This window comes from Pyrus communis, chromosome 10 (genome assembly GCF_041283825.1).
Source record: "Pyrus communis isolate YQ-2024b chromosome 10, ASM4128382v1, whole genome shotgun sequence".
NCBI classification, from domain to species: Eukaryota; Viridiplantae; Streptophyta; class Magnoliopsida; order Rosales; family Rosaceae; genus Pyrus; species Pyrus communis.
Window position 1 is genome coordinate 422,595 of NC_142574.1, and position 13,126 is coordinate 435,720.

General features: G+C 37.4%; 1 protein-coding gene across 2 annotated transcripts; it reads right to left on the reverse strand.

Moving 5' to 3' along the window:
- Positions 1-1,842: 1,842 nt before the first annotated feature.
- On the reverse strand, positions 1,843-10,842 carry LOC137727973 (SCY1-like protein 2 A). 2 transcript variants are annotated; one of them, XM_068466836.2, is made up of 14 exons: positions 10,043-10,842; positions 9,042-9,146; positions 8,598-8,708; positions 7,970-8,152; positions 7,549-7,675; positions 6,947-7,008; positions 6,731-6,817; positions 6,372-6,458; positions 5,602-5,715; positions 5,176-5,304; positions 4,725-4,787; positions 3,584-3,745; positions 3,332-3,450; positions 1,843-3,178 (listed from the first exon to the last, which is right to left on the reverse strand). In XM_068466836.2, exons 1-14 carry the CDS (start codon positions 10,535-10,537, stop codon positions 2,236-2,238), a joined length of 2,787 nt encoding a protein of 928 aa, XP_068322937.2. In that variant the 5' UTR covers positions 10,538-10,842; the 3' UTR covers positions 1,843-2,235. The 2 variants fall into 2 exon arrangements, with proteins under 2 accessions (XP_068322937.2, XP_068322938.2); XM_068466837.2 differs by having other exon boundaries at positions 10,039-10,791.
- Between the last annotated feature and the right edge of the window lie 2,284 nt (positions 10,843-13,126).

A 13,126-nucleotide genomic window follows, 5' to 3' on the forward strand; every position in this document is an offset into this window, starting at 1 on the left:
TTTAATTATTTTGACTGGTTTACTGTGTAAATATTATACTTTTAAATAAAAGATCATAGTATAAAAAAACAAAACTTAAGTCATTATTATCCTTCTGTTGGTAGTGTGATGAATATATAATTTATTTTTATTTTTAACAAAATTACCTAATTAATTAGTCTACTCCAAATCTATGAGAAATTGAGTATAACACTAATGCAGTCAAACATGTTATTTATTTGATCTTGTCCCTTGTTTCGGATGGTAACCCACCATATTGAGCATAAAATGTGGATTCATAATAATTTGTTGAAGCGTAACTAAATCAGCAGATGAATTCCTATCAATACTCCTAATTAAGTCCTAACCACTACTTTACCATCATTAACTATGATTAAATTTACAAACATCATTATCATGCATGGCATGCATTTGGCCCCAGTTTCTCTTAACCAGTGGTCCAATGGCCCCATATATAGTTTTTTTTTTTTTTTAAATGTGTCTGAAATATTATTAAGAGTATACGGATACGTGATGTATTACTCCGTGTACCGATTACATTGAAAAATCTCTCAATTTTATGTGACAATTGTGTACAAATGCCTCGTGGAGGGAGAAAGCAGAGTCCCTGATTTAGGGTCATGTGCGAGGGGATTAGGGTTAGGCAGAGAATTCACATACGATGGAGTAAAAATAATGGTCACTTTATTGAAATTCCCGGCATTTTCCAATATTCCATTCACATCCCAATCCATGTGTGTTTCCTCTTTTTGTCCGTTTGATGAGGGAAAGTGGAGGCGCTAATGGCGCCCCTTTCGTCAGTCATTCAACTTCAACCCCGCGGATGGCGCTAACAAATAGGCGCCGATTACTTTCATAATTTTTTTCGTCATGTCTTCCCATGTGTGTCGCTTTTGTTTGAATCTTAAGTTTTTCAGATAAAGTTTTGTGTGCGGGACTAAAATGCTTATCGCGTGGTTATTTATATACGAGTAGGTGTCAAAGTTAATTCGTCGTATTTTAGGACATAGTAATAAAAAAATAAAAACTAAACACGAATATTGAATTATAGTATAAATAAAATTGTAACACTATACGATGGTGTACAGATATCACACCTTTAAAACTTGATGGGGATCTCCTTAGCTACTTTGTTTCCTTTGCTTTAGGACTAAGCTCGTTTTATAATGTATTTTACTATTTTTGTAGACATTTTGAAGTAGTAGTTTGAACAGAAAGGGAGAAGTGGGTAGTTGTACAGTACCAGACCAGTCAAACACTCTACTTGCTATTTCACTAACTTGAAACCCAAACACCACTTGGACATTTTCAAATAAATCGTGACAGAGCCTACGTGGCCCTCCATCTTTCTCACAAAACCGATTAAATATCAGGTGATAAGCGGTCTCCTTTGGTCGTGCTTCAAAACACTTGTCTGTGTTTTATGAACATACGACATATTTTAGCCTAATCAAATTGACTCTCTATCTGTATTCAAGTTCGAATCTCTTCATGATATTTTATATTATATTTGAATCTCGCTAAAAAAAACAGAGGTCCGAACTCTAACCCATATCTGACATTTGGAAATCATTAGAAGCAAATTACAAAGGTCCTGTCTGAAATGAGGCTTGGTAACATGCATTACTTTGGTTGATTAATGATTATTTAACTAGATAAATCATGCCTGCATGCGATTTGTCATGCAGGCGTTCAAAGCACTTGAGTGTTTACTACCATAACCACAATAAAACCACTTTCAATCTCTCACCTCATGTAACAATTTCCCACAGCAGAAAAAAAAAAATGAACGGAAAGAGTAAAATAGGCGCTTGGCGATGAGTCGGTGACTACAAAATCATATCAGAGCAGTAAAATTCCATTAGCATTTAGCCACCCACAATGTCTTTTATTGATTTCAAACCCAGTCATTGAAGCTGGGCCTGCAACGAACTACTACCCAGAATAATTGAACCGAAAAACCTTTCAAATTACCAATGCAAAATTTGGTGCCAAATCACAACAAAATACAAACTAAGCACAGAAAAGACCAATACATAACAAACCTTGCCATCCCCGAGAGCTGCTGCAGTCACTCCCCCATGCTCGAAATACGACACTTGTATCCCAAAACCATTTACAAAATCAATCTCTCCACACAGCAAGGCAGGCCTACTCCACATGGGCCACTCCCAAATCTTTTGTTTTGCCCTTTTTACATCCAACGTTAATGAAGGTACAAACCATGCATTAAGCTTATAGCAGATCCAAAAGGGGTGGCTGTTCAGTTGCCGATTTGGCATGGCTGGAGCGTGACACTGAACTAGCACCCTTCCCTCTACCTCTTCCTCGACCTACAGCAGTTGATGGGGGAGGAGCAAGCCTAAGTGCTGTCTGCCCATTGTTTCCAGAAGCAAATATGGACCCAAGATCAGCTGATTTTTTATCTGTGTAAGCATTTGAAGCTGACATCGGTTGATTCTGTTTCATAAATCCAATAGAACTCTGGGGGTTAAAACCTGAGCTACCCAAGCCACCAGTAATCGATGCATTGCCTTGATTAAGTCCTATTTGCTCAACAGAACTTCCAGTACCAAAGGCCCAACCGTCATTGCTATTGTTGTAGAGGTTCATACTGTTTGATGTACTGGACAGTGAACTAGGACCATATTTGTTTCTGGGAGACTCTATCGTACCATTGTTGGAAAGGCCCGTTCCACTTACTTGGCCACTAGGCCGTGGGGGCCAGTTAGCAAAAGGATCTATGTCATCAAAACTGGAACTGGATGAGGTTCCTGCATTTAATTGCTTCTCAGCATCAGCAACAGGGTTAACTCCAGAAGACGCTCGAGGAGGCCATTCTATATCAACTGGGGGACATGACACGGGTGTTTGCTGACTAGATACTGCAGTTCGCAACAACGAATTTGGCTGTGAAGAAGTTACTTGAATTGGTTCATTACCCAGAGTGGGATAAGTGGAGGTAATGGAATCTGTAAAATTTTGGAGGGAATTGGAGGGCTGCTTTCTGATGGGACCCCAATCTTCATCCCATGCCGGACTGCTGTTTGCAGCGGTGGCAACATTTCCGCTAATTTTGCTTGGGACTTGGGAGTGGAGCCCATTGGCAGATGGAGATGGTTTTACCTCTGGAATTCCAGAATCCGTCACAGTAACTCCTCGTTTTTCCTCTATCTTCCTGCCACAAAACCAATAGGTCCAACACATAAAAGGAGAGTAACACTCAATATTAGAAAAACTAAACGCGAGAAAGAATTATATAATGCTGAAACTGATAAGAATGCATGTAAGCATGCAGACATTAATGGGGTGAAGAAGCACAACACGTTACCTCAGAATATCCTTGACAAAGAGCATGTATTTGGCAAACTGCTGAACATTTAATTGCTGGGCAGTAAGAAGAGGTATCAGCAGTGGGAGGACATGCTCTGCAACAAATTCTACCCCATGCTGAAAATCATAAAAGCAACGACGACGAATTATATCTTCCAACTTTGTAATAATACATTGCAATATAAGGGTAGAATGCTACAGAAGCAGATAAAACGACTCCAGAACAAGATTCCTTATTGGAAACTGTTACCTGCTTAAGAATTGAGTTTGACACCCCAAGAGTACACATAAGGGTAGGAGCAGAACGGTCAACTGCAGTACAACGCTGAATTGTTTGCAGAATTTCCAAAATAGCACGCTTATCGAGTGTAGGAATCAAATCTCCTAGACAAAGCAAAGCATTGACTCTCACCTGCCAAAATAAGCACATTTGAAATTCACGTCCAATTCTTACATTAAGGTTAAACCACAACAACAAAAAAAAAAAAAATTTCACCCAAGTGACGTTCATTCAAGAGCCACCTCGAACTACCAGTCCCATGGAATTAAGAGCTACAGTTGAACCCACTTACCAATAAAAAAAAAAAGGGCAACATTCAGTTCATTCATCTTGAACTTTCATACTACTGACCGTCAATTCAGAAAAACTAAAGAAAACTGTGTTTTGGGACTTTAGTTTCTTATGAATTCACGGCCACAAGCATTCCACTGTCCCAAGAAAAATACACAAATTGAAGATATTGGAGAAACCAACTCAGGCCAAAGATTCACGAGGCGAATTGCAGGGTGACTCCCACATTATTATTTAATTCCTCTATAATTTTCACAATGCCGAATCACGCCATTTTTTTTAAGTTACATGTTCACTAATGAATGGCAGTTTGAAGAGTCAATTTCCTCAGAAGAAACATGGGCAAACAATCAAATGGTTTAATAATTAGTGGAATCAGAAAAACAGTATATACTGTGCAAATTCAACAAAAGAAATAATTATGCTTCAATAAAAATTTAGGATGTAACAATCACTCAATCAAATAATTCCAGCAGCATTCAGGATCAATAATGCAAAATGTCAGGGGCATATAAGAGGATGCAATATACAACTAGCACACGATGCACAAAATAAAAGCGTGTGATTTAAAATTCCATCTTGCTATGATTAGGTCAATCACTCTTTATTATCGAGTGCCAAGTACAATCAATTAGTCTGCATAACAGAAATAAAATATAATAGAAGTGACAGTTGTAGGGCGTCATTTAAGAGGGATGCACAATGAGAACTCGGCAGAGCCAGAAATATTACAGTAGGGTGTCATTAAGATGAATGCACAATGAGAATGTTCTTAAATTAAACTTAAGAAAAGAAAGCCAATAAAACAATCAATACATACCGCGGCAACAGTTGTCTTAAGAGCTAAGCCATGAACACGAGGCAGAATAGCTTGTTTCACTAGCTGGAAAGAATGAAAATATAAGACAAACAAATACTAGTAGTTGTCCCATAAAATGTTCCTTTAGAAGAAAGATAATAAAACTGTTACATGGCTGAAATATAGCTTTTGTTTATCTTCATCCATGTGCTAAACACAGTTTTGTATTATGGAAAAAAAAGCCAGTGGTATAATCCACAACTGTAACACATCTTCAAAAGTAGCATTCAAAATTAAATTTCTACTGCAGACTTCTGTTCTCCACCGAAAGGAATTTAAACTTTTTTATTCAGTCCTGTGTTGTTTGGGTTGGGTTGCTGTTTGAAGTACTCATTAACAAATGTTTTCATTGCTTCGAGAATAATGTTTATGTGTGTGTGCGCTCTTCTAAAGAATGTAATTGCATACTCACCTGAACATCAATTTTCTTAGCAAGGAAAGAAGACTTTCTCAAAATCTCCTCTTGTATGCGAGCATCGGCATCACCATATGCTCGAACAATCATGGGCAGGACGTGTGATATCAAGTAATCTTGCATAGTCTAAAATAAAAACATAACAGGTTAAGTGTATAACTCAATAATGAGAAAAGCATCCACTAGCAACATAGTAATCCACTGGAACCCGGCAGATATAATTAAAAGGTTCACGACAATTAGCCTAATGTATCAATATAGAAACGAACTTCACATTCTTTTTCTGGTTTTATGTCTGGGAATCAGCACCCCTTTCCACGCACTGAACATCCACAGTACACAAAGAGTGCAGGGATTGAACCACAGAATGCAATAATATCTTAAACTACCAAATAAGAGAATCAGCATACTGTTTTCACTTACCTTGTTGATTATAAGTTCTGCATGCTTCAAAAGCAACAACAATGTGTCTCCCACAGCAGTGCTCAGGACAGGAACAAGGGCTGGCAATGTTGATAACTCAAAATCATTCTTATCCTACGTTATGTTGAAGACATAAACTTAGTTAATCCAATTGAAATTAGTTAATCCAATTGAAAAACCAAATCATGGTAATGAAATGTAAAGCATTCACTCTCACCTGATGATGTGCATAAATTCGAACACTAGAATGTGTGTGCGTGCGTGCGCGCGTGCATGTGAATAATCGTGCCAGTTTCAAAAATAAAGTATCATCACAGTTTTTATGAGATCATCACATATTTGTTTCTTGTATTTTTCAAAAGCTCACATATACCTTTTGAGTGATTCTGTGGGAACACCTTATTTGCTCAGTTAGCCCTTCCAGTGTTTGGACAAGGGTAGCTGACAACAATTTTCTTTTAACAGAAAACCAATATTTTCTTACATGAAAACAACATATATGCACGCTATGGACAAGGCTACATTTTCAAACTACAGCGACAAAAATAAAATTTTCCAAACTGCCTAAACTACGCGCAAAAAAGCATCCATCATTGCTACCATCTTTTTTCTCGGAATTATGATATAATCTTAAGACATCATAACGAGCCTTGTATGATTAGTTTACAAACACTCACAATCATTTACAAAGCTCAATAAATTCACAAAAGCATTTTTTTGTAGGTATACCAATGACTCAATTCCAATCACAAAGGCAAAGCAATTAGTACCTGGGACTCTGCAATCGTGAGAACCATGGGCAGAATCATTGGTTGCATAACCAAATTCCTAAGTTCTGCACAAAGCGGCGGCAGTACCTAGAAAAACATAATAGAGACGAGACCATGTTCAATCATTCAATCCATGTGTGAAGATAGTTAATATCTTCAGCAGTTGGCTGAACAAAACTATGAAATCCAATATAGTCAAATACAAATTACCAATAGGCATAACCAGATACCTGAGGGGATCTTTCTTTCTCAAACCCAAAACAAAAACCATCATGTGGTTTTCATTTCAATAATCATGAGATCTTTTCATTAATCTTTGTTTCCAAAATTCAAACACATATTCAAAACATAAATCAAACCTTATATCGCAATACTCGAGAATCAAAATCTTTCCACATATCAGATAATGCTTTCAGGAATTCAGACTTCTGCATGTTATCTCTTTCCTGCAAATGAAAAAAAAAAAAAAAAAGATTTATGATTTCAAGCCCTTTTTTTTTTTTTCTTAAGACATTAATCTAGGGTAACAATATCCTGGAAGCAAGCACTTATTAAGCAGAAATACAAATCCATACAAGCATGTGGTCGAGAAAGCGAAGAGCACGCAACCTAGTGTCATCCCGGAAAAATGCAGAACCTGCAAACAAATATTATAACAAACCCGAGTATGAGACTAACAGCAATCAAAGTACACTTAATATGTAACAAAACAATAATAACCTGGCCAAATGTGTACAAATTTTATACTGTAGAGATTAAAACAAAAATACATATAGGACCAAACGAATTCTAACCACAATACTATTTGGGACTGATTTTCATGTATCAGGATTCAGGACAGGAACAACCCGAACTCCTCATGCCTTCTATTTGTACGAATGATGGTGGGCTTAGATATTTTATTATTATTAACTTTTAATCAATAAAACCTGGAAATTCAGTTACTCGGTTTAATTATTTCAAAGTTCTTAATAATCTTGGATTGCTTATATTAAATTATCAATAGGTTCCTAGTAATAGTTTTTGAGATTTTGAATATTAATACATACTTGATTTTACCATGATTTATCACTCCTTATCCTTCTCTGTCTCTTTACACACATCATCCTTATTCTCTGTCTCTACATTCTACATTGAAAGGAAGCAGAGAAATGTTTTCCTACATTCAATGATTTACCTGTAAATTCAATTGCTGTTGGCCTGAAAGCCTCATTTGTAGAAATCATCCTTTGCAAGTCAGGAACTAACTCCGAAGGAATAGAGGAAAAGGCATCACTAGATAAGTAACTTAAGGTATTCATATACTGCAAAAGAAAAACTTCAGTATTAACAATATCACTAATACACAAAATCATAGATTCAAGGATGAGGATGACTCAATGAAAATGCAGAAAAGTATTAAAGACCAGTACACATATCCTACTTTCCATGACCTATTTTATTGTACGTGCGGGGGAAGCAACAGCTAAAAGTTGGAGATCCTTGCTAAAGGAGATGAGCATACCATACAAGCACTTTTTGTGTTTCCATACATGAACAAGCTATCAATTAAACACTTGCATTTGCATGAAAGAGTGAAGAATTTGAATGAAGGTTACCATCTTGACATTGTTGTGGCAGTCGAGCAAAGGCTTGTGAGCAATCAAGTGGTAGGCAAGACAACCAAAACTGAAAATATCAGAAGAACATCCGGCTGAAGATGCTTTGCTCTTAGCAATTTCAGGAGCAGTGTAATTCAGTGATGGCTGAAGGGGCAGCACAGAGTCCTCAACATCATATTCCTGTGCAACCCATATCAAATTAGTTAATGATAGGCAGATATTGCTCATGGGGAATTCTCAATGGATATAAATAAGCTTAATAACCTAAAAAATGAAGGTCAACATTTTCACATGAAAGCATCAAACTGATCATAAAGAAAATGCTAAACTCTTAACTATTTGTCAAGAGTCTGGTGTGCAGGAATAGAAAATTCAAGGTCGTTGCAAAAGCAACTGCATAGATGGAAACAATTGGATAAAGACCAAGGAAGAAAATGAAGACATTCATAGATTCACAAATGTAAGTACATGCAGAACGTAAATGCTATAATAAGAGATATCTACAAACCAAATGTGTAGTAATAATGTTTCTGCAGAACAGAATGGCACATTTTCATGATTGTTAAAATGTGCAGGTGAAGTAGAATTCTTTGTATAATAAGATTACAAAAGAGGCTTCACTCACAGCATAATGGAATGCCTGAACATTAGTCATATTTCCTGAGGCTTGATCTGTTGAGATTGCAAAACCAAATCCACCAAGCTTCCAAGCTCCACTTGATGTAATAAAGACATTCTGCAGCAATAGGTTTCACATTAAATTGACATATTCAATATGCAATGAACCTCTAACTTGGAGGACAATTATGATACTAATTGACAAGAAACATGATTCTTAGATTGGGTTAGGGATTGATTCATAAAGATCAAGCAATAAAATGAGAAAGTAGTCTTTTCCTTGGTAAATATATCTCCCCGTTAACATGGACCAGAAATAAACTTAATCGGCTAGATATTCTAGCCTCCAGATAAACAGAGATAAAATATCTACAAATGAGTTTAAATTTTTACAAATTTCACTTCTACATATTTCAAATGTTGTGAGAACAAAGAAAGAAGAAGTTGTAACCTCAGGTGATATAGCCCGATGAATGAGACGCGCATTGTTATGGAGAAAGTCTAAGGATTCTGCTAACTGGAGCAAACCATGCTTCACCTCCAATATACCCATTTCCTGCAAAGCAAAAATCATTTTGAACAAGTTATTATATCTCAATATGATTCAGAACATAGCATATGACAGATGGGAGATTGACTAAAGAAAATGCACTTCCTGCAGAAGAATATTTTCCAGAACATTCTCCCCTTGGGGAAGAGAAAATTTCTAGCCCATTACAAAATTTACAACTAGATCAATTTAATTAGCTATAAAAAATTACTTTACCACCAACAAATTTACTGTTATTTGTTTTACTAATTTCGATATAATAATCCCAATAGTGTTGAGGTTGCTCATAGCATTTTGATTTCCTCGGTCAAAATAAGTATGATATGCATTGAACATCAATGTGCAGAAATCCAAACTTGTTTTCAAGTTCGAGAGTTCATATTGGACAATGAGTTATACGGAAGACAAAAAATAACTCTGAAGAAGAATTAGAAAGTTAAGCGTCAAATAGCTTGGCCTATCCAATACAAGCAAACCGCCAAAAGCAGTGACCTCCATCTTGAAAACTAAGATGCCTTAGAGAAAATAATAACAGATGTGTTCCCTGATTTCTGATAAATGGGCATAGATCTAGAGACAAGAATGAGCACATCGTATTCAGAATACAAACAACTTGCTTGTTCTACAGAACATCCGCTTATTAACACCAATAATGTATCATTCTCAAAAGGCTCAAAATCACACAGCTACATTCGAATTCAAGTCGGTCACTTTACTGATCCACATGAAAGAAACTGAAGCCAACCAAGCATTTCACTGATTTGAACTACATTCCAATAATTACGGGTTGGCATACGATGATACGAATCCAAACATGCATTCACTCAATAACTAAAATTACACTATCGAAACTCGAAACCTGCATTGACAGAAACAATTGAAGCCCACTAGAGCCTACCTACCATTCCTTTAAGCTCCTTGGGCACCTTAGCCACATTCTCCACATTCCCAAGCGCATTTGCCACAGACGCAAACAATGGTTCCGTCACCATTGCCATGGCATTCTTGTTCTCATCCAGCGCCTGCACCACGTGCACCACCCCGGGATGCCTCAGCCTCACCAGCCTCGCCGCATCAGCCCGAATAATCTCCAAAAACCCATCTTCTGCCCCCTTGGTCAATCCGGCGCGCAGGCGCGCCTCCGAGAGAGCCTTCTTATCCAAAACCCAGACGCAGACGGTGGGGTACTGGTGCGCGCGCGTGGAATCGCGAGCCGCCTTGGCCGAGTAGAGCTTCCAGACCAGGCCCGGTCCGGCTGACCCGATCTGATCAAAGAGCTCGTAGTCCTGGAGAGGCTTGGGTCCGGCGACTTCCTGGACCGTGGTCTGTACGGTCTTCTCGATGGCCGCAGCGGTCTTGGCGAAGGCTTGGGTTAGGGTTTTCATGTTGAGAGACATGCTCGGACGAATGGGAATTGCAATGTGTATGATACAAATTAAATCATGAAAGAAGTGTTCGTATATGTGATATGTGTAGGTGTATGTGATGGGCGGAATTGGGAAGGAAGTCTAGGGTTTAGGGTTGACGACGACGGGGGAGACGGTGGAGGGAATTTGGAAGCTTTCCTCAGATCATCGCTGTGGGTTTCTTCTCCCTCTCTCTGCGCAGTTTCTTTTCTTTTAATATTTTTTTATTAAAAATGATTTTTTATGTTTGGACAATTTCTCTCTGCGGGCAGTTTGTTGCTGTTTTCAGTTGGCTTGTCTTGGGCTAATTAATTTTGTTTCTGATAATTTAGGTGAGACGACTGATTCACACGTGGCGGCCAGCGGACTTGGATAGTCCGTAGGTGGGTTGGGCTTTGTAGCAAGTTAAGTGTAATTTTGGATCAATGATCTGATGTTATTTGGGAAATTGGTCCATTTAAATACGCTTCAAAAGACAATCTCATGAAATCATGTTATTTGGGAGTCTAGTTTCTTCTTCTTCCTTTTTATTTTTTTTAATTTTTTTTTAAGTATATTGTTTTTTTTTTAAGTACATCGATATTTTTACATTAAGAAAATAGAAAGTTTGACAAAATCACACAATAAGCAGCTTAATTGGTATCGAATTCGCCATCAACAAGATTCGAACCTAAAACCTCTCACTTCCAAGTGAAGAGGAATATCACCAGACCGTAGTACTGAGTGACAATTTTCTCCTTGTTTGCTGTCACTAGTTTAGGACTGAGGACACTCGCGTTCGAGATAGGACGTATCGTATTGGAATTAGGTGTTATCGTGGCTTCTTGTTGTAATTGAATTCTAGTTTTTTGATAAAAAAAATGCAAATAAGCATCAGTAAAGGCAAATTTGAATCACATTATTACTAGCTCGTTATGAAGCTTAGCCCACTCCCCACCTCCTTTAGTGTAGAGATAATATTGTTTGTTAAAAAAATATAAAAGAAACCTTGCCATCAGGCTAGTTTTAGGGCTGGCCCCTGAGAAGGTGTTGTGTGGGAAAATGGATTAGGAACATGTGACATGGGATTTGAACACATAATGCAGTAATTTCAGTGCAGTACATGACATTAATAATTTATTGATATCATACATGACGTGTGCTATTTAAGAAAGAAATAAACCAAGGGCATGATGCGGTGCATTAATTTCAGTGGTCAGAATGGGGGGCTCATGCAACACCACCTTAGTACAGTCAAATTCGTGGATATATTAAGTAAGACTCACGAATGAAGAAGCAACTTTTTAGAGTTGCAAACTTGCAATGCAAGCTATTACTGTCTTGTGGATATAAGCGATATGAGATACACGCATTTGGTGGAAATGCTCATCAACTATTTGCAGTAAAAAAGGTATGTGATTATGTTAGATCAAGTAGCCACCTTTTCATTTGGGATCTTCTTTCCATGAAAGTTTTCTCCAGCTGGCCTCACAGTTGTTGCCCTTACCAGAGTTTGAAGTCATTTCTAGGGAATTCTACCTTTGGATGCTCTCATGTCAACGAAAAAGATGAGAACTATGAATGCAAATGAGTAATTTGAGAAGCATCCTGAGTTGCAGACAAAGTTTGGCAATAAAATATGAAACGACTGTTTGAGTGGATATTCAATGTTGGGTTTAGTGCGATTAAAGGCCCAATAACGCGAAAAGTAGAAGGAGGATTAGGCTCAGACAGTTAGCAGCCCATGAAGAACTGAAAATCATTTTTGCCAAGAAATAGGCAACAAGCCTATGTGAGAAGTGACAAGTGACAGAGGGCAGCTCACCTCAAGCAAAAAGTAATTTTCCATGGCATGAATAGGTAAATAACAAAAGTAGATGGTGACTCACCATACTCTGGAAGCCATCACCAAAAGGGAAGACTTGGACAGTCGGGCTAGAAAGTCTATAAAAACAATGAAGGACACAAGGAAGATCTCTATCAACCAATCAATCAAAAGACATCAACTCTGCACTCCAACAAGCAAGAAACATAAAGCTTTAGTTTGTTTAAACTTTACCCTTTTAGTCGCAGGTCCACCATAGAAAGTCATATTTTGTCAAGTTTTAGAAGCTCTGCTACCTTTCCCTGTGTTGTAGTATCGAATCTCTTTAGTAAACCCGATTTATATTTCATTCTCCAAGACTTCAACCCCTGTAAAACACAAAGAGAAGTGGTTGCAAGAAGACGAACCTTGCCGACAAGGTTGTAATCTTGCCTGAGTCTCTTTCGTTTGTACTTACATAAAGTAGAAATGTTGTTTATGCATCTTTCATTGAATCCTATATCATTTTCGACTGCTTTCATTCAAAAAATATCTATGATTAATCTTGCTATACTAATTAACCTTGTTTCTTTATTGTTAACCTAAAATTGTAACCAAAGAAATAATTTGAAGGGCCCTGAACTCCCTTTAATTGGACATATGATATTATGAATAAAAGTCATTGTTTACAAGGCAAGAAAAAATAACTTTATACAGACTTAACCCATCTGTAAACAATCTAATCAAACTAAGAAGTTGAAATAACTTGTGGCGCAAGTAATCAATCCATTTAATAA